General features: G+C 41.4%; 1 protein-coding gene across 2 annotated transcripts in view; it reads left to right on the plus strand.

Annotated features, from left to right (window-relative positions):
* The window catches only part of ATF6 (activating transcription factor 6), an 85,915-nt gene that overhangs the window by 30,573 nt on the left and 31,900 nt on the right, over positions 1 to 23,442 (plus strand). The window contains exons 12-14 of one of the 2 annotated variants that reach the window (XM_072867505.1): positions 582 to 684; positions 1,846 to 1,910; positions 6,136 to 6,250. In XM_072867505.1, coding sequence (XP_072723606.1) covers positions 582 to 684; positions 1,846 to 1,910; positions 6,136 to 6,250 — 283 coding nt within the window. The remainder of the gene's footprint in view (positions 1 to 581; positions 685 to 1,845; positions 1,911 to 6,135; positions 6,251 to 23,442) is intronic. The other variant, XM_072867506.1, reaches the window with a different exon arrangement.

Below are 23,442 nucleotides of genomic sequence, written 5' to 3' on the forward strand. Positions count from 1 at the left end.
TAATATGGAAATCAAGTCCAGCTGAAAGCCTGTTCCTTCTGAAATACATAAAAGATGGTCCCCTACTCTTCAGCTTCCAATACAAGCAGACTTAACCTGACACTGCAGATGTGCTTTATTCACTGTTAGAAAACACCTAGCTCCACTTTTTCCAAAGATATGAATGCGTCACTAACCTTATCTCCATTCTGCTTTGTCCATTCTTTCTCTCAAATTTATTTGCCGTATTTTAGCCTTCTAAACCAATATTTTGTCTTGAACTGATCAACTTTTCATTTTGAATTTCAGTAGTTCTTCCAGTAATTTCAGAATTACTGTTCACTGGGCAAAAGAAAGTACTGTATCTGCTTTATGTTGAAACATCTGTGATCCCAATACTTTATAGATATTTCCTTATGAATTCCCTCATAGATTTAATCATGCAATTATATTTCTTACTCTGATATTAAAAATAAGTTTTCATAAGGTACAAGAGTAGTATTCTGCAGTGTCTTTATAGTGGCTAGTTAAACCATTTTCCAAAATTAAAAAATTCTGCCACTGTTTTTTCAAACTTCTGTTAATGCTGTGGGTTTTTCTAGGCTGAATCACGAACTTCGAGGATGGGTTCATAGACATGAAGTAGAACGAACAAGATCCAGAAGGTTGTCAAATAACCAACAGCAGAAAGCACGGGTTATGCAGGTAGGCAGGTTTATACTGGTAAGTCAATAGCATGACAAGATAATTTCAGACAACATAACAAAGTATTCTCTCTTACTTCTCTGCACTTGTCATTATAGACAAAAGTAGCAATGGTGCCTGTAATTAGGGTACCCAACACTTCCCATTTTAAATTGCTGGGTTTGTTTGATTATTATGTTGTCAAAGTTCTTCCATTCTTGCTCTTGGATTCAGGCTAAAAGTTTTTAATTTTTTTAGCAGTCATCAAAATATGTTCAGTGTTTTTTAAAATGACTTTTATGACTTCTCTGTAAGGCTGTGTAAGGATAAGGATAAGCAGTTGGTTAATGGAGAGAAATATAACCTACAGCACATTCATCTGGCTCATGGTTAAGGGGCACAGCTGATTGGTTTTGTTGAAATATTTCTATTTCATTTTTTCAGATTTTTGCTAGAGGGATACGTTTTTGGTAAGACTACAGAATTATGAGATTTGTGCTCATATTTCCCATTTTTTAAAATCCCTTTCATCTACATGGCATACTGATAGTGAGGATTAAATTAAGACCATGAATTTTCAAAGTGTTTCACTTGATTAAGATCTAGTAACAGCCTTAAAAGGAATCAAACTTAACAATGTGCAAAATACCACATTTTTCTAGAGAAAAATTATTGAATATTGAACTTCAGATTCTTCTCAATGTTGCCCAAGGGAGAACATTTAAGTAGGGCGAGTTGAGGTGCTTCTAGTGTTTCAAACAGCAGAAGTGTGTTGTGGGTAGTGTATTTTGGCAGAAGTACAAAGTGGATGTGACTTCAGAAGAATTCTGCAAATCTGACATCAGTGATAGCAAGTTTTGCACGTGGATGACACAATATGTGCAACTGTTGTGTTTGGTGCCAGCTTCACTTCTTTGTCTCTGAATGTGCAACTTTAAATTTGGCTGTATTAAAACACTTGCTTTTTCTTAGACTCCCGCTTGATTGCTGGTTGCTATTTCAGTTATTCACATTTCACCAGTGAGAAAATGTACATTTGTTGTTCGGGGCACTGATTAACCTCTGCACCCCATTGTATATTCACTCTGCTACAGATGTGGTTCATGTTTTATGTAGTGCCAAACCAAGAAAATGCTTATTGTTTTCAGTTTGTGTCATCTTTTTGTTTTCCCCCTTTTCCAGAGCTCCGTCAGCGAGAAGGCAGATTCCCAGCTGATGGCTATGCCTTACACAGACACCAGCCTCAGGTAAGGCAGAACAACTGCATTGTTATTGCTTTCTACTTAATAACCTAGTTTTTCACTAACAGCTGGTAAAAAGTGCCAGTTTTCACATTGTTGTCATGATTCTTAAGCCAGGTGCTAGCTACATTTATCGGCCTAATTTCTGCCCCTTAGCAAATAACTACTTCTAATGATTCAAACTACACTTAAAGAAACCCCTGTATCACAGCACCACTCTTCTGGGGTCTTTCTACCACTGAGTCTTAAGAAAATCTTTACTTCACTCTGCAGGGTCCCTTCCTAAACAGATTTGAATCTTAACGTCAAAAAAAAAGGGGGAATTGTCTTGGGATCATCTGGAGGAACATCATTAGTTTATAAGAAGGTTTCAAAGGGCTGTGAGTCCAGTAAGAGAAAGGTTTCTCTCACTGTCTTCAAGAGTAGAGTGATTATAGCTAGCACCAAGTTATTTTGACAAAGTTAAAGTATTATTACATCTTATTTCTATGGTTTGTCTTCATCTCCTGATTTTCCCTGCTGATTATTGGAACACAATAACACGGAGTTTCCTGATTGCCCCTGCCCTCCCTCCCACATACCTATCCTGTCCCTCTTCCGTGGGTACGGGAAGAACTGGAGAGAAAAGGTTAAGGAAACAAAAATTCTCTCTCCTGAATTCTCTGAGACAGTGTTTAAAAGGTTCTCTGCTTTGAAGTGCCAAAGAGGAGCATAAAAGCAGAATGGAGTATAAAGGGGACTTTTTGTTGAGAAGAACACCTGAAATGTTGCTGTTGAAAGTAAGACAGCTGTGGCCCTTCTGTTTGCATTGTGGCTTTGAAAGCAGGATCAGCCTGGGAGAAAATAGCAAGCTGCAGGTAAATGTTATGGAAACCAGTCTGCCAAATTTTGATACGTCTTGACTACTAAGAAAAAAGGAAAAAGCTTTTTTAGTTCTACAGGCAGATGAAGGATGTCTGTTTTAACTGAAGACTGGACGAACAAGCCTTATGGCATAAAGAAGTTTAATATACATGCTTGCATTACTCTTAAAAAAAAATTATCTGGATTATTAGAAACAGTCTGCAACATCATGCAGCTCTGTATGGAATAATCTGCTGTGCTCAGACGGAAGTGAGGATTTTTTTCAGATGAATTATGTTTAAATGAACAGGACTAGTGAGTCATGGCAGCTGCATGCTGTGACTGTCCTGGAACTGCTAAGAACATAGAACAGACTTCCAGTTCCTCCCAGAGCCATCAGCTATTAGGTGCTTCATGAAATCATAGAATCACAGGGTACTTTATGTTGTAAAGGACCTCTGGAGATCTCCAGTCAAACCTCCTAATCAAAGTAGGTTTAACTTCAGGTTTACTGTGTGTCTCTGTCAGAAGATACTGTCTCCCTCTCTATTGTAAACCCCAGTAAGAAGCTGAGGATTGCAATTAGAGCCCACTCAGCCTCTTCTCCAGGATGAACAAGCCCGGTTCCCTCTGTCTCCTGACCCTTGTTGTACATCCTACACTCCAGGCCCTGACTAGAATGCCAGCCCAGTATGCAGTTGCTCCCAGACACCCTGCTGGCTCGCATTCAGCTTGCCTGCCAGCAACCCATGTCCTTCTCTGCAGCGCTTGTGCCTCATCGATTGGAAAGACAGGAAAGGTGCTGTTTATTCAGTTCTGTCGTTGATGCTACCCCTGAGGCATTGCCCTTGGAGAACTGTTAATGCACTAGCAGTGTCTCTGCAAATGTGTAAAACCAAAAACTAAACTGCTTGTAGGTTTCCTGATACCTAACATAAATGTTTGTAGATGGCCCTGAAGCTTTTCTTAATGATACAAGTGCATCTTTCTGGAGTGTACAGTCAAGGCTTTTAATTTTTAATACCAATGCTGTGTCTGGAAGTTGAGTGACCTTTACCTTCTACAATACCCTTGTTGGTGACCTGAATCCATGAACAGGAGGACATTAGCAGGATCTAGATTTATCTTTGCAGCACTGATGGTACCAACATTGTCACGTTGGTCCTGGATTCCAAAAGAAAATTGATTAATTGAAAATGATTGCAGTGAAGTCAAAGCAGAGGAGGAAGAGAAAAATTAAGATGATTCCAAAGAAAACCGTTAAAACCCCTCAGCTCTCTATAGTCTATTTAGCTTTCTTCAGAGGTAATTCTGGTGAGGGTTTCTGCAAGTCTGTTTTTAGGGCTCCAGATATCAAACCGGGACTGTCCAATTATTTTCCTGTTTCTAAATTTGGCACTATTAAAATTGTGGTTCTTGGTGCATAAAGCACTGTGTCCACAATCTCATTCCTTCTTAAAACAAGCATATGTGCAACATCCTAGTGCTCCGTGGTGCATAACAGAGTGCCCTTTGAACTTTTAAAACAAAAAAGACTCATTTATCTCCCAATAAATGGCCAGACTGAGCACCACTGTTTTGGATACACAATTTAATGTGATGCTTTATTGTAATATGGTAAGGTATTACTAAACAATTGGTAGCTTTGCAGCTGTTTTCAGATCTTAAGTTCCTCCCTTCCTTTCATGGAGCAGTCCACAGTGAGTACCCTTAAATGCCCAAAGGTAAGTATGGTGTAATACCACTAATCCACTGGTATTACTTGGAATTTGGGACTAGTGTTAGACTTGTTCCATGGACCCAAGAGAGCTTTGTAAAGGCCCAGTGGTTTCCAAGTGCTTTGGAACAACTTTCTCCCATGGCTGGATTTAGAGTTATAAAAGGCTGGTTTTTAGGTCTAGCTGTATCTTCTGGAGTGTGGGCGAGCAAAGGGATCTGTGGGACCTGTTTCAGTTTTCAGGATGTGTTTTACTGAGCAATGCGTGGGCATGAGGCCTTTTATCACAGTAAAACTTCAATGCTGAATCTCAGGGGTGGTTTGGTGGGCCTACGTGTTTTTATGAATGAGTAATCAAGCTCAAATTAGCTATGATTTTTGTTTCCTGTGTGTGAAGGATGTGATCTGATTCCTCACTTGTATATTTCTGCTAAAGAGGATATATAGGGTAGAGCTGCCTGCTCTTGATCCCCCAGGACTTACACCCCCAATTCTGTTAAAGGGCAACTGTCTTGGCAGCTGCAGTCTTTCAATGCAACAGGACTATATTAGCAGTAGAAGAGGAGATAATGACAGTCTGCTATTACTGCTGCTCAAGCAAATCACTTGATGATAGATTTGTGCCTTGTTTTGGGTGCATAGTTATGTATATTTTAGAAACATACCGAAATAATCTAAGTCAGTCACCATAGTTTAAAATCTGGGTCAGCATAAGACAGCTTGGAAGGGATAGCCTGATCAGTGTTTTTGCCACAAATACTGCAAACAGACAGTATGCTATTAGAGTGGGAAAGAACTAAAATGACTGGTTGAGGGTCCAGCTAATGGTTGGTGTAAGTACAGCCTTCCAATTTGATTAAATATGTTATTTTTGAATGGGATTGGGGAAGTATACACGATAGCAATATGTGCTGGGAATTTCTCACCTTTCCAAGATAAACAGTGGATAAGTACCATGATTGCATGACTTGCCAGTGTTTTTGCTTAAAATAGTTTAGACAGAGTGTCTTTTCCTCGTGTCTGATACATGTAAGATGAGAATTGTGAAAAAGATAAGCCAGAATTATGTGAATAGCTTATTTTTGCTCCAGTGTCTAAATTGAAGATCAAGAGCAAATCTTTTAGTTGACCAAAGAGATGCAAAAAAAAAAAAAGGTGGGTGAGAGAGAAGGTGGGGTTGTCATTTGACAGTAAATTAAAAGCTCTGTTTATGCTTAACTTTGCACATCTTTCAATTTGAGTGGTTTGGATACTTAGCAGTAAAAAAAAATATTAAAAATTATTAAATATTTTGATTTTTTATTTCAGAATGACATTTCATTCTAAAATTTGCTAAAATCTATTTTCAGAAGTCATCACAATTTTTCAGATACTTCAGGTTGACTTGAAACTTTTTTTTTTCTGTTGAGCTAGCAAGCGGGTTTTTGCCAGTCTCAAAAGCATGAATAAAATCAAGCCTGGAAAAGTTTCCTGCAGCAGGACCTTTAAAGCACCTTGAACTTTCAAAAAATACCCAGTGGTTTCACTGTCTTCACTTGTGTTTAATGTTCCTCATGCTTCTCTCAATGGATGAAGAGCTGCTGTTCTTTTGAAAAGCAGGTCTTTAAAGTCATTGTCTCGCTGAAGTTAACTTTCTTGTCTAAAATAGTTACCTTCCCTTCTTTATTTCAGCAGGAATTCAGGGAATGAGCTACAAGTGTATTACGCCTCTCCAAGGAGCTATCAAGATTTTTTTGAAGCTATTCGCAGAAGGGAAGATACGTTCTACGTGGTGTCATTTCGCAGAGTAAGTAGTATTTGTTCAGTACTGGCCTTTTATGTGTATCCATAAGACTGTTTCTAACACTGAGTGTCTTTCCTTGTAATACAAAAGATGACCTAGTCAAGGTTGAAGCTAAATTTGTTTCTTCATAAGTGATGCTTCTGCATATCCGTTACAGTAATATGGCCAGATCGTGGTCTTTGCAGAATATGCCCATCACAGTTAGGAATGGAAAGAGAGCTTTGCAGAAAAAATGGTAGTGCCAGGGCAAGACAGCACAAAAATGCATGAACCCTGTGGTTAACACTTACGCACGGTAGCACTCCGATAATCGGAATAGTCAACTGGATATTTATTTAATAGGTGTATAAACCTTTTGTGCTTCTGGGTATAGGAATAAATGTACCCTGTGCACAAGTTATTTCTGCTAGCTTAATGTAATATTATTTCTATCTTCCCCTAAAACAATTGCATTTGCTGTTTTATGTGTTGCGTATTGCAGCTGTACAGGACTGCATGCAGTGGCACAATTTTTCTGTTGTTTTGTGACTTGTAAGTTGAGACAGACGAGCAATTTGCTGTCTGTGCTGCGATACAGCATAGGCTTGTGCTACAGCTTTGTCAGGCACATCCGCATATCTGCAGCACAGTTAGTGACACTAAAAGCTGTTTTAAAATGGAATTCCAGGTGTTTGATGGCACTTTCTGTACTGCAAGCCTGAGTGGTATTGAAGCCAGGACAGCTGCAGTAGTGAGAAGCTGCCTGGGTTCTGGTGATTAAAATGATCGAGGCAAACAGTGGTTGAAACACTGGGGGCTGGGAGAGTTTATTCCCTCCCTTTTGCAGTGGTCTTGATGAGTCCTTAGACGTGTCTATAATGTATATTTGTCCCTGGCCTGAACTTAGGGTCTTAGCTTACTAAGCCTCCTGCCTTTTGTGGTTGTGATATTAGATTAGAATAGTTAAATGCGTGCTCACTCCCAGACGTGGTTTTCCTAGGACCCTGCAATTCTCTATTTGTTTCCTCATCACAGGAGTATCCTGAGAGGGGTCCCAAGGTGGTGGGGGACCAGTAGTTGCCACTGCAACAGCTCATCCAGCTACAACCAATTCTGTGTAAGAGCATACAGATAAGCATAACTAGTTTTAGCAGTTTCTGAGTTGTCATAATTCTACCAATCTATAGGTGCCATATGTACATAGGTAACACATCCCTGTTCAACCTGGTCTGCGGTAACTTTCTTAATTTGTGAGATACATGTCTTTAGAAAAGGTTCAGGCAAATAAAAATAGCAGTGCTCTTGTTAGGATTAGGGTTTTATGCTGAGTAGAAATATGAGGTTAGTTTCCAGTCTTGGGATTACTGGGTTGTGTCACAAGGCTGGAATTTTGTTATTAAACGCTTGGCATGTTCTGCTGTTCTTTCAGCTAGCAACACAAATATAGCTAGCACCAGGCTCCGCATATCCTGAGGATGAGTAGAAGAGAGTGGAGAATTGATTATAAAAGTTTTTCTGGAAACTCAGATCAAAAAGCACAATAGTATTTGTCTAGTTCTTCACTTTCGGCCATTGCTGTAGTCCACCTGAATGCATGTACTGGTACATAGGTTCTGTTTACGCTGTCAGATTAATGACCTGGAAGTTGTCAGCTCTCATTTTGACTTGCAGAGCTGTCCTTGGAAACAAAGTGTGTCTTGTGCGCCGGAATCCCTACTGCTTGGCTCTGCTCTATTGCAAGGAGAGGTGCGGGGACCTTTTTAAACCATCTATGAAATTTATTTGGTAGCAAAGCTGTTGACATTTCTGTTTTATGAATGAAATGTCCTCAAATCGAAGACAGTTTTATGCGTTACCTCATTTATTAGTTTAACAGGGCAAACCTGATCTAGTGACAAACTCTGCCCCCAGGCACTTTTAAATTACTTGCTTGGATTCTTTTGTGAGCGCGGAAGAAAGGATCCTGCACAGCCCAAGGGGTGCCATCAGCAGGGCCCCAGCCAGGGAGGTGCCCTTTCACCTTCTCCTGAGGACTGCTGACTTCATTTGCTTTGGACCACAATTCCCTTTTCATTGATGATTAGGAGCTGAGAGAGGGGGACCGATTTCCTCCTCAGTGTTACAGGACTGTTGCTTGCTTGCTTGTCCAAGGTAGAAGGCAAAGCCTAGAGATGATAGGTTTTGTTCTTCCCTCTGGCTGCTTGCCATGCAGACACTCCCAAGCACTTAATAAGCTGTTAACAGTCATACAAAAGAACAGGAATCATCCAGTTTAGAGTACCAGAGAGTGGATGGTTCTGGTATTGGTGATGGTCCTGCTCCAAGTGGGAGGTGGGACTATGGATCTCCAGAGATCCCTCCCACCTCATGTCTGTGGGATCCTCTGTTCACATGCTTTCTGCTGTGTGCAGTGTCAAATCACCCAGCGTCTCTCCTGGGTGCATGTGCTGAAATGCAACACATTTTTTGTGTTTTCTGCATTTTCTCACTTGTGCTAGAGGAGCTGTGCCCTGAGTTCCTTGGATTTTCTAGAAAATGGCATTTGCTAGGGCTGCCCGTGCCACTCTGACATAGTAGGACTCAGCCAGGGCTTCTGAAGGTGCAGGATAGGGGAGCAAAGCTCACGTGCACTGTGTCATCCTCTGGTGATGCTTGGTACCTGTAAGACTGAATTTCTCATGATCTCTTCAACTATATTTTCTTTCCTTGCCTTGGAAGGCTTGCATGTCTGCATATTTACAGTTGGAGTTTGATTTTTTTTTTCTTTTTTAAGGAAGAGAGAGGAAAATAAAGTAGTATTTGGATCAGCTGAGTCCACACAAGAAGCAGGGCTTTCACTCTGGGAGTCTAGAGAAATTAATTTTCTGCTATTGCCAGGGGAATCTGTAATGTCATTTTTAAACAACAAGAAATATGTAACTGACAGTGAGTAAAGAATTCTTGAACTGAAGCAGTGTTGTCTCCCAGCTCTGCCAGGCCTCAGCAGCCAACATCCCTCATAGGCAGGGCTGCTTAACTTTTAGGAAGCCATTGTTCTCTGTGTTCATTTAGCATTGCAGAAACTGACATCTGGCAATGTAACAAGATGTGCGTTCTCAGTAGTATATATTCACACCTAGGCCCTCTGCTGTCCCCAAATACTCCAGCACTCAGAAGCTACGTCTTTGCAGCCTGCCTCTAAGTTGGGCTGGTTTGGGTTGGTTTTGGGAGCACGTTCAGAGCTGAGAGGTCTGCGCAGCGGGTACCAAGAACAAGTTGCCATGCTTCTGTGAAAAGGGTATGGCAGTTTGAGCTCTGCTGAAGCACATTGGAGTCTCCAGTTGAACCTTCCTTCCATTTCTCCCAGGTCTAAGAGGCAGAATTGAGAGTCTGTTGCTCTACCAACACCTTCGATTTCTGCCTTTCAACATCTGTGATACCGAGTCTACTTGATCTGTTCTAAAACCCCAGTGGAGCGCGGCTGCAAAATTCAAGTTAGTTGATATAACGTGCTCTGTCGGCAGGAAGATAGACACCTGGCTGCTGCTGCAGTTCTCCTGTAAGCCTGGCACTGGAACAGTTCTCTCTCGGAGCTCACATCTGTTTTGCCATGGAGTATTCAGACCTTGAGATTGTTCCTAGAATTACTTGAATAGCTAGCTTAATTTGAAAGGTAATTAAGTAACTCATTGGAGAAAACAAATCCATTCCAATTTACTTTGGCCTGTAAATCCCGCTCCAGATCATTCCACTCTTGTGTGGTTAGGATCAGAGTCCCTGCAACTTGCAGTGATCAAGCAGTAGATTTCCCCATCCTCGAAGATTCTGACAGTGACCCTTTGATGACATCTCTGCAGCCTTATTAAGGACAGTGACATTTTTTAGGGTAAGAATGTAATTACTGTTCTTAAGAAAAGCATGGTTTAAAATTTTATTCACTTGGGAAATTTAGAAGGCCACTAGCATTTCCTCTCAATAGTCTCTCTATTTGTTTCAAAGCACAAATGTCTCCTGATATCAAAGTTCGCCAATTACATTTCATACAGCATGCATACAATATCTTACAGTATATTGCAGTAAAAAAATAGATAGTAAAAGGTGATTCTGGTTATTATTTGTTAGAGCGAGAGTGATGCTGGCCTGATGGAAATCAATGGCAAAGCCTTTACCAGCTTCAATAGGACCAGAATTTCACTTTGTAAATTTCTGCTTCAGTGCCCTGGCACTGCAACCACAGAGCTTCAGGGAAATGTATTATTATGGATGCAAATTTCTGGTCCTACAAGGCAACTTCTGCAACGAGCATTTAAGGATTTCTCAAGTTCTGCAAACAAATTTTCACTGAAGTGATTAAGCCAAATTTAAATCAGAACTTTTGTTCTTTTTTTGTGTGAACGCTCAGTGTGCTAGGAATAAAAATATCTAAGTTGTGTTTTGCTTTTGTTGGTAATAAGCCTGTGCTGTGTTAATTGTGTTTGGGCTGATATATTACCTTCAGGCAGCAAAAGATTCTAATGCCTGGCTTTGACATTCTTGTGTAGCAGTAGTCTGCTGTGCTGCACACACAGTTCTGGCAATAGTTTGAATTTATTCAGAGAGCATGAGCGAGGCAGGTTCCAATTCACTGCACTCTTGATGCCATCTGCATCCTGCAGGCAAAAGTGCATTATAAGAAGTCGGCTTCAGATGATGTTTCATAGCCAGAAATTCAGTCCTAACGTATACTTTTCTCCTATTTTGTTACACTTGACAATGCATGGTTTTTACTGAACATGAAGTTTTCTGCTGTTGGCTTTGTTTGTGGATTTCCATGGGCTGGGATGTATAATTTGGTCTTCCATTCAGATAAAATGCAATGATTAGACTCACATAATCCTGCTGCTCCTAAAGACACGGTGGCTAATGTATATGTTTGAGTCCTGTGAGTTTGCAACTGCTGCAAGTTAACATGCAGTTTTTCAAAAGATTTTTAAAATTTCCCTTTCTCCTTGGGGAACCTGACCGTACCTATTGAGAGGAAAAAATTACTTTATCCCAGGATCCTAGGATTTTAAGATCTTGTCCTATATGGTATACAGGTGCTGAGAATAATTGAGGGTGAGGGTATCCATGATAAAATTGCCTGTCCTTTTCAAAGCAGAGGTCACCCTTTAGCCTGTCTTCTCTGTGAGGCAAACCCTTGCCTCCCTGGGAAAATTTGAGAAAGCAAACAGTGTGTGTGACTGTGCTTCATCATGCCCTGAAGCCCAGTGAGCCAGCCTCTGTCAAATTATGGTTGCATTTGACTTTCAAATTTGAAAGTCATTTATCCATTATGAAAACCTCCTGTTTCCATCTAAGTGTCACTAGTGAAAATGAAGTCTGGCCTGCTGCATTCTTTGTTACATATTCCCTCTTTTCTGGCTAACCTGTGGATTCTCTCCATGTCAGAGAGAACTTTCTCCTCTCAAAGCCTTGGTGTCCCTATGAAAAAAGTGAGGCAAGCTTTCTTTTTGGTCTTTCTCGAACTGTTATCCTTCCTGGTGTGGAATATTTCTGGTAGGTGGAGAGCAAGGAGAGCTGACTATCAGAGGGACTGGGAGGTGGTGGGGAGAAGGGTTCTCTGTGGTCTTCTGGATACTTAGCTGGGGAAGATGTTGCTTTTGGTAGCATCTTAGAGCTTAGTCTAAAAACTTCCAGAGATAAATTTAATAATCTAAAATTAAGTCTAAAAACGTATGTTGGTCTATAGAGCACAAATGGCCTTACCTCAATCCTGGGATTGTCAAAGTACATGTGTACGAGAACAACACAACTCCAAGTTTAAGTAACAGGAAGCTCAAAAGAAGTTATTTTAGGTTTGCGATAAAGGCCAGCAATTCTTTAAAAAGCATTTCTATCAACGCCTTATCGTATTTTCCAGCAAAACCTCTGGTTGCTTCATTATTTCTCACTGTTGTTACTCTGCAACGCCTGTGTTCCTGTGTGAGAACATACTTTCAAGAGTGAAGCAGCAAAAGTCCATGTGAGTGCTGTAGAGAGCAAGCAGGCTGAGCGAAGAAGGAAGAGAAGGAGCCAGGCAATGAGACACCTTGGATGTGTAGTGACTGGAAGCCAAAGAATAGCAGCCAGCAAGTACCAGCTGCAGCATAGCCTCTTCCGGGCAGCAGCTGTTTGGCTCAGCCAGATGCAAACAGCGGTTAGGATGGACAGAACAAGAATGCAAAACACTATTCTGAGGAGGGAGGCAATGCCTGTCGCATCAAGTGGGGTTTTGTTTCATTTGGAAATGTCTGTTTTGTTCCTAGCTCTCCAAGACATTTTGGAAGCAAAGTCTTAGTCACTCTGATTTTTATCTCCTTGGGTCCCTTTGAACCCCACTGTCCTCCAGATAAAATTGAGAATGAATGTGGTGTTGACGACAGATGTATAAGCAGAGACAGAAAAGTCACTCAAATATGTCTGGCATGGAGCAAAAGATACTCTTGAGTTTTGTGTGTATAGTTTTGATTCATTTGTCTTCTGCATGGTTGCTGGAACTTCATGAATCATATTAATGCCGTCACTGAACTTCTTTCAGCCTTATATGTCCCAGGCCTAACTAATACTTTGTTATTTTTAAACTAGTATTTGGAAGGACAACATACACTGTAGATAATTATAGTGAAAATAAAACATACTGCAAAAAATGTCTCCAAAACCCAAACTGGTTGCAGACAGACGTGACCAGTAATAGTATACATGTATTTAAAATGTGCTGCATGCTTGACACAAAGAGTTGTGGGCAAGAAATAGAGGAAGATTGTTGGTTTTGGAAAGCCTCTGTAAAAGACCCACTGCATATGAAATTGGTGTGGACATAAGCTAGAGAAGTATAATGGGGAAGTGTGGGAGGAAGATGTGATTATAAAGTGGGAATTGTCTCAGTAAAGGAAGTGACAGCAGTATCTCACTTATTAAGAATAGAGAACAGACAATTGCTGACAACAAAGTGAGCAGGAACACAAGTTTATCCACAAACCAATAATGTGCATTCAGTTAGAGCAGGCAGTGGAAATGCAGCTCTGAAGCAGTTCCTTTCCTTCAGGAAATAACCCGAGTTTAATAATGCATTAATAATACTTTAATAATGCCAGATAATAATGTTTTTTTCTTTAGTGATAGCATGCTATTCATTGAAGAAAATTTGGCTCAGATTATTCTGAACAGTTCCCAGAGGGAATGATGGTCTCTTGCTTACGATCTGTAGCAGTATTTAATTATGGAATCGATGCTGACCAAGCCCTAACTGTATAAAGACATAAATGATACCTTCAACTCTGGAGCTGCAGTAGTCAGTAGGGCATTGACTTGTGTTGAGTAGGAATGAGCTTCTGCATGAAAAAATGACATTTGTGATATTTCATTTGCCTTGAATGATAGTATACGCAGAGAGCACTTTGAAATACCTATGCTTATTTTCTTAGTTGGACTTCACACTTTCACAGCTTCAGACTACCAATTTTTTTCTGCTCATTTTCAGTTTTTATATCTGACAGCCCTAGACAGAGTCTTTATAAAAGTAAAAAGTGCAGAATTGAGATGGTTTTTATTTCATTATATAGTATTTGTGTCCACAATAGAAATCCTAACTTTTAGCTAATGTTAATCGTTATAGTATTACATTTGAGAGTGTTATTTAAAATCTTAGGTTGGATGAAGTTATTTGCTTCCAGTTTGAATTAATCCTTTTGCCAGGTTTTTAGCTGGACAGCACACAAAGCTTATTTTATGAAGTAAGAGCCCAGGTGCTGTTATGAGCGTGTACAGATTATCATCACCTCCCACTGGACCAAACAGAACACTTGTGGCTTCCAGGTTTTATTTTTAAATCACTTACACTCCTAGGAAAAGAAGTGTGATAAAATTAACTGTACTTTTTTATCTTTAAACTGGCTTTGAATCTTGTAACTGGCTTTAACACTGTTTGAGAGTGCAACATAAAACTTGTTTTCTGCTTCTGGGGCTCATGGTTGCTTGTGGCCTGTCTACCGGGATGGCTAATGGAAAGACAGGGTAGTAGCTGCAGAAATTCACTTGCTTCTCATAAAGGGCTAAGACATGTTAGGAGACTCTGGCACCTAAATCTGCTTTCTATGAATCCTTGAAAGCAGTAGGGCCTTTTCCCCAGAATGCAGTCTTTTTTTCTTCACTGCGTTTTATTGCAGTACTGGGATGGGTCTGTTGCAGAAGTGTATGCTCTATGGCTTAACGCTCTTTTACAGAGTCCTATATAGATGTGTTCCACCTGTGTCCATAGCAGCTTCTCACCACTTAATTCTTTTAGAATATACTTTCATACCAGCTCCCAGTAGGGTGGACTATTGTTTCTGATAGTTAAAGCAGAGAGATGGGTCTGAGAATGAGATCATCTTGCTTCGTGTCTGGTATGGCTTGCTCGTCACCATGTAGTTGGGTAAACTCCAGTTTTGCCAGCATGGTTGATGGAAACTGTCCGGCTTTGGGTCAGTGATTCAGAATTTGGAATATCTTGGGCTAAGCTGAGAGATATTTCATGCTGGAAACCACTGTTCAGGAAATCCTCTTTCTGTTTTGATCGCAAATGTTAAAATATGCCTGTGAATAATTCTGGCACTAGAAAATACTTCTCATCAAGAGAAGGCAAAGCTATGTGGGAGGGGCACATGAGCAACTTGAACAGCATGTGCACCACGAGAGTCCTAGGTAGAAATGGCCTATCTGTTAAATCCCATGGGCCGCTGCCCTTGGAGTTTGGTTAGCAAAGCTCCACTAAGCATTGCGTTGCATAAGTGATTAGTACTGTTCCTTGGTTTCTTGACTATCCAAAATAAGTGTCAGCTATCTCAGAGAGAGGTGATATCCAATATGAGGAAAACAGTCTAAGCTGTGCTCAGACTGAGAGCTCGCTCTGTGCGAGGAAGGTACACAGGCCGCCTTCTCTTGACCTAAGTCCAGCCAGGCTCCTGTGTTTTAAACTGTTTACTCTCTTCTGAGATTATAGAAGCGGATGTTCCCAAGCTGTTCCTCATTGATGGCTCCTTCCCTGAAGCCTTGGCCAGTGTGGAGGTTCCTGGGTTGAGTCACTTGTTAGCCTCTGGGAGGCCCTTGTTTAATCTCCTTTCCAGGAAACCCGTGCAGAGCTCTCCTCCTTTCTAAGAACAGCCCTGAGTGCTTGGACCTGGAGTTTTTTACCAGGGTCAGGAACTTGGTAGGTAATCACTGGGCAGGTGACTACTGGCAGACAAGGTTGAAAAGGAACTGTTTTGCTGTCTCAGGTAGTCTGGGGCCAGCATCTCCGGAAGGGTATCTCCTTGGCATCAGGGAAATACACTGTGGGTTTCTCTTTGCTTTTGCCAAACCATTTGTTTGCTATTTGTTTACCAGCTGTAAGCTGTAACTCTCCAGCAGGCAACCAAGGTGCCGCATACAATCTAGGCAAGAAGTTTCCTAACTTCTCAAGTTCAGTTTCCGAAGTGCCAACATAGAGAAATGTGTACAAAAATAAACATGCTGTCATTTGGAGAAAAAAGACAGATGCAGCAGTTTTCTTGGTGTAAAATTTTGACAAAAGCAGTTAATTGTGGCTCTAGGAGAATAAGAGAAAGTGTAAAGAACTACATTTACAGAAGCAGAAAGGAACTCTTTAGGTTCAGGCTAAACACAGAGGTGATACTACAAATACTAAAAAAGGAGTATTATGCCAGCTGGGTAAACTGTTGCAATGTTGTGACAGGATAATTCCGTTTCAGCGTAGAGTTGGTTAGTGTCGCTTTGGTGTGGCAGTCCAGGATGAGGATTTTAGCCACAGCATGTGACTTGTCAAAAGGATGTAACAAATGCGTGGAAAAAGTGTGTATGTACTTCAGTCTCATTATCTTGCACGCATGTGTCTGTAAACAGGAGAGTACGGCTGCAGACCTTGTCAAGGAGAACAGCCTGATGTCCTGTATGTTCTCGAATAATTAGCATTTAATTCCCTACAGCACTCCTATTCCTCCTCTGCTCTCCTGGCAGTTATAACCATCACCATCCTTTATCCTTCTGTGGATTAGGACATCTTCACGTGGATCAAAACTGACAGCCCTTATGACTTATATAGTCTCTCCAAATCTCGATAGTTGATTTAAGAATTTATCTGTTTGCTCATAAAAGTCACTTCCAATGACTTAATTCTCATAGGAAATAGAGGCCTAAGAACAAGACTGGTCTGGATTAAAAGAAGGAAAATAAACTCAGAATCCTGTACCTCGGCTATGGCACCTTTTGTCCGATTCTGTTACAAATCACCTTTATCTGCTTGCAGTGCTTTTTCTGTTTGAAAACGTCCTGACAAGGCCTTGATGCAGCTGCTTTGGCTTGTATGAAATTACAGTATTGAATCTGACCCATCAAACGATGCGTTGCTGTGCTCCTTGTGTGCCTTTCCCTCCCAGTAACGGCATGTGCAGTTGTTATAGGGCTGTGTGCACTTTTGGTATGCTTATAAACAGATTTCTGTGTGATCAGAGGGAGAGAGGGAAATGATCTGCAGCTCAGGGACTGCCTGGAGTTCACGTTGCCTTTATGCAGGTCGGGGGTAGCTCTGCAGAGCCCAGAGAGGTTCAGAGGGCAAGAGGGAATGGAAATGAAAGGCAGGACATCCACCAGGATGAAGTAGCCTCAGGCTCTTGCTCTTCTGTATACCCTCTCATTGAGGGCCTGATTAGGTATTTTCATTGATCAGCTGGGGTAATAGAGAGAATAGAGACTACACATATTAAATTGCTTAATGACAAGCTGAGTGGCCCTCCAGCTGTGTTGGAGTAGAGGATTAGGAGTTAGTGCCTTCAGGGTGCTCAGTACCTTTCTGATATTTTGCAGAAATTGTGAGTCCAAGATGTCCAATCTTTTTGAGCAGAATTAAAACCACTACAGTAGTAAGAAAAAGAGGGGGGGGGTTCATATGGGGGCATAGTTCAGATGATTAAAAAAGTGCCCATGCGATTGATGCTATCCACGTAGTGAGATCAGTTATTTTGCCATAGTATTTGTAGCCTCAGTGTCTAAGAGTACACTGATGTACTTGTATAAAAACCTTCATGCGTCATTCTTCACATCTTTATTCAATGATTAGAATTCCAGTAGAGCCTTTCTTTGACCTGAAAGTCCCTTGTATTTTGAAATAGTTAGAAAAGCTGGAAACTCCAGTGGCTTGGTGAAACATTGTCAATGGGGCATTTCATTTTTAAAACCCACATTATAAAAACATGGCTTCTGTGGTTCTCTGATATGGTTGCATCATGCTTTGCAGGATATTGGCAGAAAATGTTGAAATTAGCTTGAGACTTCTTGTTTCACAAGCAAAATGTACATAATTAGAATACTTGAAGACAAGAGCATTTGTTGTGGTTCTAGATGTTTAAGTTAGTGGCACATGTCAAGTGAGATGTGCACAGATAAAGGCAGAGAACTGCACCCACTCATTTCTGTTTGGTATCACTGGCACCACCTCCCTGTACACCAGAGTTTCTAAATAATCCTTAATGAAAAGGATTTTGTAAAAATCCACTAACAGTCTTGTGCAGTATTGCCGTTTTGTTTTTCACTTGCTAACAATTGCACTCAAACTGTGAATGTTCACAAAATCATAAGGGTGTTTGCTGGAAGGACCTCTGCAGGTCTCTAGTCCAAAGTGGGACTATTGTCAGCACTAGATCAGATCAGCTGTGGCTTGGTCTAGCCAAGTCTTGGGACCCACCAAGGATAGGGAGGCCTCCCACCTCTGTGATGACCCATCATGGGACTGCACTGTCTGGCAGGGGAAGAATCTGAATGTCCCAAACCACCGCACGTGGCTGTGGCACCTTGGCATGTCATGTGGCACTACGGAGTTTGGCTCCGTTGTCTCTGTAACTCCCTTCAGGCAGTTGTAGGTTGCTCCTAGATGGGCCCTCTCATCTCCTCTTCAGCGGACTGAACTAGCCCAGCTCCCCTCATCTCTCTTCACAGACCATGTGCCCCAGTCCCTGACCATCGTGATAGCCTCTGCTGGCCCCTCTCCAGGTTCCCCACATCCATCTTTGCCTGAGAGAAGAGAAGGGGACCCAAAACTTTACATGGTATTCCAGCTATGGTCTCACCAGTGCTGAACAGAAGGTGACAAAACTTTCCTCAATGCCCTGGTCACACTCCCCAAATTTGGCTTAGGTTTGCTTGATTTGCAGTGTTCCTCTAATATTTTTATTTTTCTTCCTTAAATTCTTTGCATCTGTGTTTTTTTTCTTAAATCATTTCACAGGCTGGTGTTGCTGCTTTACAGACTACCAAGCACCACAAATTCTCAAGCACCTTGCAAGGCTCCTTCTCCACTTAATGGAGGCAGAAAAACCCCTCTCAATTTTTCCCACCTATCCCAAACACCTTCCATTGCATGGACTGAATTTCCTTCTGGAGGTGCCTCTCTCTTATAGATATTAAAGGGAGCCTAGACAACTCTGTCAGACAGCTAAAGCTGGAAAAAATTAATCTCACCCTAAGTGGGGAGATGAAAGGCTTCTATTTGCTTGAGCCATTATGTTTTAAATGTGGTTGAGAGTTGGCAAGTACTGATAGAAGAAAACATACTGCTCTCCAGGAAGAGAGACAGGCCCAGCCTGAAAGCTGTAGCCTGATGTGTCTTTTGAGTAGCGTGCAAGCAAGCATCTCTCTACATTTTTGTCTTCCCGAAGCTGACCTTTCACTCTCTTTAATCTAATCTGGTGCCTGTGATCTTGCTAGTTCAATTGCTGTGGCAAACAGGCAGTTACTCACATGCACAGTCACGAGATGGACAAGGAGTGTGATGTTTCTGCACCAGTTTACACCCCTATTTATCCTTTATCAGTCAGGCTTCAGACCAGGATCCAAGTAAACCATTGTTCTCACAAGAGAAAGCTTTTTCTAAGGAAACTGCCATTTTGGTCATGACAAGTGCATAGTGCTTAGCCTCCATCACAGTGCTGTAAGTTTTGATGGCTTGTATGAGTTCCCACAGCACTGTAGTAAAAAAAAAAAAAATTGCTGTGCTCTCACACTATTCAAAATTGGATTATTTCTTTAGCTACATGAGCAGCTTCCAGGATTTTTTTAGGGTAAAGACCAGTGAGCCAATTATGCAGTTTACCACCACCAGAAAGGAGAGTTCCTGTTGTCAGTGTTTCCTTGGTTGTGCATACTCTTGTCAGATCCGTCCTTGAGCCATTTTATCGTGTTGGCAGAAAAACAGTCTGAAGAGTGCAGGGGACTTGCAGGAGAGTCTGACAATTGCCAGAGGTTTGGCAGGGAGTGCGAGGGCTGAGGGAGGGAGAAGGAACCCTCCCATTTCTGGTGGCCATGGGGCTCAGATTGCTCAGCCACCTGTAGGATATGCCCAGCCATTCTGAAGTGCAGTGTTGTAAGGTAGGCTGGGGGTGAGTAAGGAAGAATCCTCAGTGTCAGGCATCTGAGATCCTTTTTGCCACCAAGTGTGAGTTAATCATGTAGTTTATTTATGCCTTTTAAGGCCATTTTCCATCAGGTTATTTTCTTGGTTTGGTTTGAGGTTTTCTTTTTGGGGCAAAAAACGTTAAATGTTTATAGACGTTTTTGCCCTTATAAAATGAAGTCTGTTTCTAGAACTGATTTACGCCTTCCTCAGCAACATTAGAAATTCAAACAGAGCAGGCGCTTGGCAACAAAACTGGACTCAGAACTGAGATTTAGAAGTGAAACTTAGCTACAAATGTAAAGAGGAGGAAGCTCATCAGGCTGGGGTAAATATGAGTTAAGCAAACCAACAGGCAAAAAAAATGGAAGCAAACTTCATCTTCACACTCTCTTGTTTTAACTGAGATTATTAGTAACAGAGGTGACAACTTCTTTAACATCAGTGTATTGAATATCTCTTTAATTAGAAGAAACTATGAATAGTGGATGAATCCTTAGCCATACAGATGTCCTGGGATCTGCAGAATGAGAAACATCTTTCCAACACGCATCTATAATGCAGTACACATTGCACAGATTAAAACGCTGCCGTCAAATTTGGATTCAGCCCACTGCATCTTGATATTAAAACCTTGTTGTCTCTGAACTGACATTTTGGGAAAAACAAAAGGCCGCTTGGATTTGGAGCACCAGCCCTGGCCTGAGTGTGCCAGACCACCGTCCAGCCACCGGCGACCTAGGCGCTTTGCCTGTCCCTGCTGCCAAGATGTACAGAGACCCACCCAAGTCTGAGCTGAAGTCATTGCTGAGCTCTGGGTAAATCTAAGGGATTCAAGCAAAAATGCAGTCTCGCTGCTGACTGAGAAGAGCGTTTGTTTCCTTGTTATCTGGTTGTGTTTCTTCCTGTATCTCATGTTGCCTTATTTTTGTGGTTTTCACAGTGGCATTTGCATTCTGGGAAATTATATAAAGGCACACTTTTATTCAACTTCGTCAGAATGTGGAAAGAGGGGGAAACCACCATTTTCTGTAGTGAAATCAGAGGAGGGAAAATGATAGATCAGTAGAGAAGGAAGAGCACCCTTTTCTTTAGGTTCCTCAGAGACATGTTCCTAAAGCCACTTTACCCAGCAGATACTGACAATGCAAATGAGACCTAAATTTTTAAAACCAGGTCAAAGGCAGTCTACTGAACTGTACTGCCTGTATTTATAAAACACCTTTCTGCCTCTGACCTAAAACGTCATTTCTTGCCACTGCTGGGGGGTGATACTCCATCTCAGTGAAGAGGAATTACCCTCGGAGAGGTTAAAAGGTACATTCAGGTACCTTGAGCGTATGAGGCTAAAGGATGGGGGGGGGCAGGAGAAGGTCCCCAGAGACTTATCTCATGGTCAGTTGCTTTCTCCAGAAAGTTGAGGGATAACAACCATTTCTAACAGAGACTTTCCAGTCCCTGTGATGTATGTCTGTGTAGCTGATTCAACTTCCACAATTAGGAAGGATTTGTTGCTGCTAATTTCCTGTACATCTGCTGCTCTCTCAGAAGCAGCATCTCTCTGGCTGCAGATTAGAATCAGGCTGCCACTGTCTGCTCTTGGGCAGTCAAGGGCAAACAGTGGCAAGCTGCGGCTGTCCCGGCAGGGAAAGCAGAGAGGAGCGCCCTCTGCTACTGGGCTTTGGGTTTCACTGTTGACTGGAACCTTCTACAGAGCAGAAGTTTAATTTGCAGAACTGGGATAATTTTTAGATAACTTTAATTGCATCTATTTAACAATGATTTTCGCCTAGAATTTAATTCAGACTATTACTTTGTTCTCTCCTGTCATTAGCCTTGAAAACTATTCCTGGTTTTTGCCACTCATTGCTTTCAGTTTTTTCATTCCCTTCTCCATATGCCTTACCCTCCCCAGTGAATATATTGCCAGCAAGTTAGCCACAATCACAGATCAGCGGATGGATCAGGAAAAGGGAGAAAGTCACAGTGACAGTGAGGTGTAAGTTGCTGTTGGCCAAATGTCATTTTATTCCCTCAAACCAGATTTGAATCCAGTACCTGATATCCTGGCTGCAAAGGACATGTATGTTCTTTTTGCAGGCACTAAAATACATTTTAAGATAAAGCCCATGCTAGGTGTTCAGCTCAAGAATGCATCTATTCACGTTCAGTATTTGGGCTAATGAAGAGTCTGGTCCTTTTGTACAATATGGCAGACTGGGTGCATACTTTTTAGAATAATTAGCAGCTTCCATAAAATGGAGTTTTGCAGTCTGGCAGTACTTTTATCCAAAACTTTAAATGTATGTTCACCTGTGCACCAGTAATAAATATAATTGCTCTTTTCATGAGAACATCTTTTGGATCCATTTTCTAAAAGTTGCCCTTCAGACTGAATCCTGCATCTGTGTTCAAATTCTGGCTGTTTGGCTCTCTCACTGAGCCATCAAAGACGATGGGTTTGTTGCACTGACAACTGCAGGTGATCTACTTCTTGCCTTGCAGCTATCTTACGTAGTGTGGCGATTCAATGGGAGATTTAAATAAACGATTTCTGTTGCTGCAGAAGGCAAGAAGACAGTAACTTCAAACCAGAGCTGGATCTTGTGCCATGTGTTGTAGGATTGAACACACTGTGATCAAATTAATTGCCTTGATTTAAAAAAGGTTAAAGTCTGGACTCTACATGACAGTTGTTTCTGGTTAGGATTTTAAAGTTCTCTTGTGTTCCCGACTACCTGCACATGTGGGCATTTTTGCTCTGTAAGAAAGGATGCTTTCTTCTGCTTTAAAAGGAAATTGTTTTGTCAGAAGAATATTCAGTCACAGACTGTGTGGCCTTTCATGGACTTCTGTAGCTATTCCTAAACATTTCTCCTGTGTGTGTAGCCCTGATTGCTATCAACATCTTTCTCATACAATCTTTTCATGAGTGGCCTGCAAGTTAGTAAGACAGGGAAAGGGTAAGGTAGAAGCATAATCTTGACAGACCCTTCCAAATTTGAGAAAGGTCCTTACGGATCTTAGAAATGGTGGTTTCTAACCACCTCTCCTGTGTGAAGGAAGGCTGTTGCTGATACTGCATGAGGTTGGCCATAGCATTGTCAAGTGGCCTCTGAAGACCTCTAAGGATGAGATCTCACCACAAAGTGAGATCAAAGTGTTCTAGTACTTCACTGTCCTTTGAACTCAGTCGGAAGAGAAAGCAGAGCACAGCCTCATTAGCAAATGGATTTTGAACCACAGTGTTAGGTTGATGCAGCATTTGGAGAAAGCCTGACATAAATTTCTTTTTACCCAATCCAGCTTCTGTTTCATGGGGAATCTGACCGAGAGAGAAATAAGGATTTACAGTCTAGTCCATGTCATGATACTGGATCCAAGGAGCATGCCCATGAAACCACATCATTTTTGTTCATCAGTTGGCTCTCTGCTTATGTGGCAGGGCTGCGAAGGCAGAACAGTGGAAAAAAGGTGTTTGTTGGTAATAACATTCCCCACTCCAGTTTGTTTTGTGTGTGCTCTTTTGGGGCAGTCTCCAGTTGAGCAGTAATTCTGGAAATCCAGAATTTGTCTTATGTAGAAGACCTGAGGTCTTGCAAGCAAATATAGAAACTTTCAGTTAACATTTTTTCTCTTTTGCTGAGAAGCAAAGAATCTGGATTATATCCTTTCTGGTTTTCCTGGACCTTATTCACATGCCCTACCTAAATTACATGTTTTTGCAATTACAGATTGCAATTGCAAAACTAATAGCCTGCAGATGCTATGCAAAAGTAGAGCTCTGCTGCAGTGA

Source organism: Ciconia boyciana, chromosome 7 (assembly GCF_034638445.1).
Source record: "Ciconia boyciana chromosome 7, ASM3463844v1, whole genome shotgun sequence".
Classification (NCBI taxonomy): domain Eukaryota; kingdom Metazoa; phylum Chordata; class Aves; order Ciconiiformes; family Ciconiidae; genus Ciconia; species Ciconia boyciana.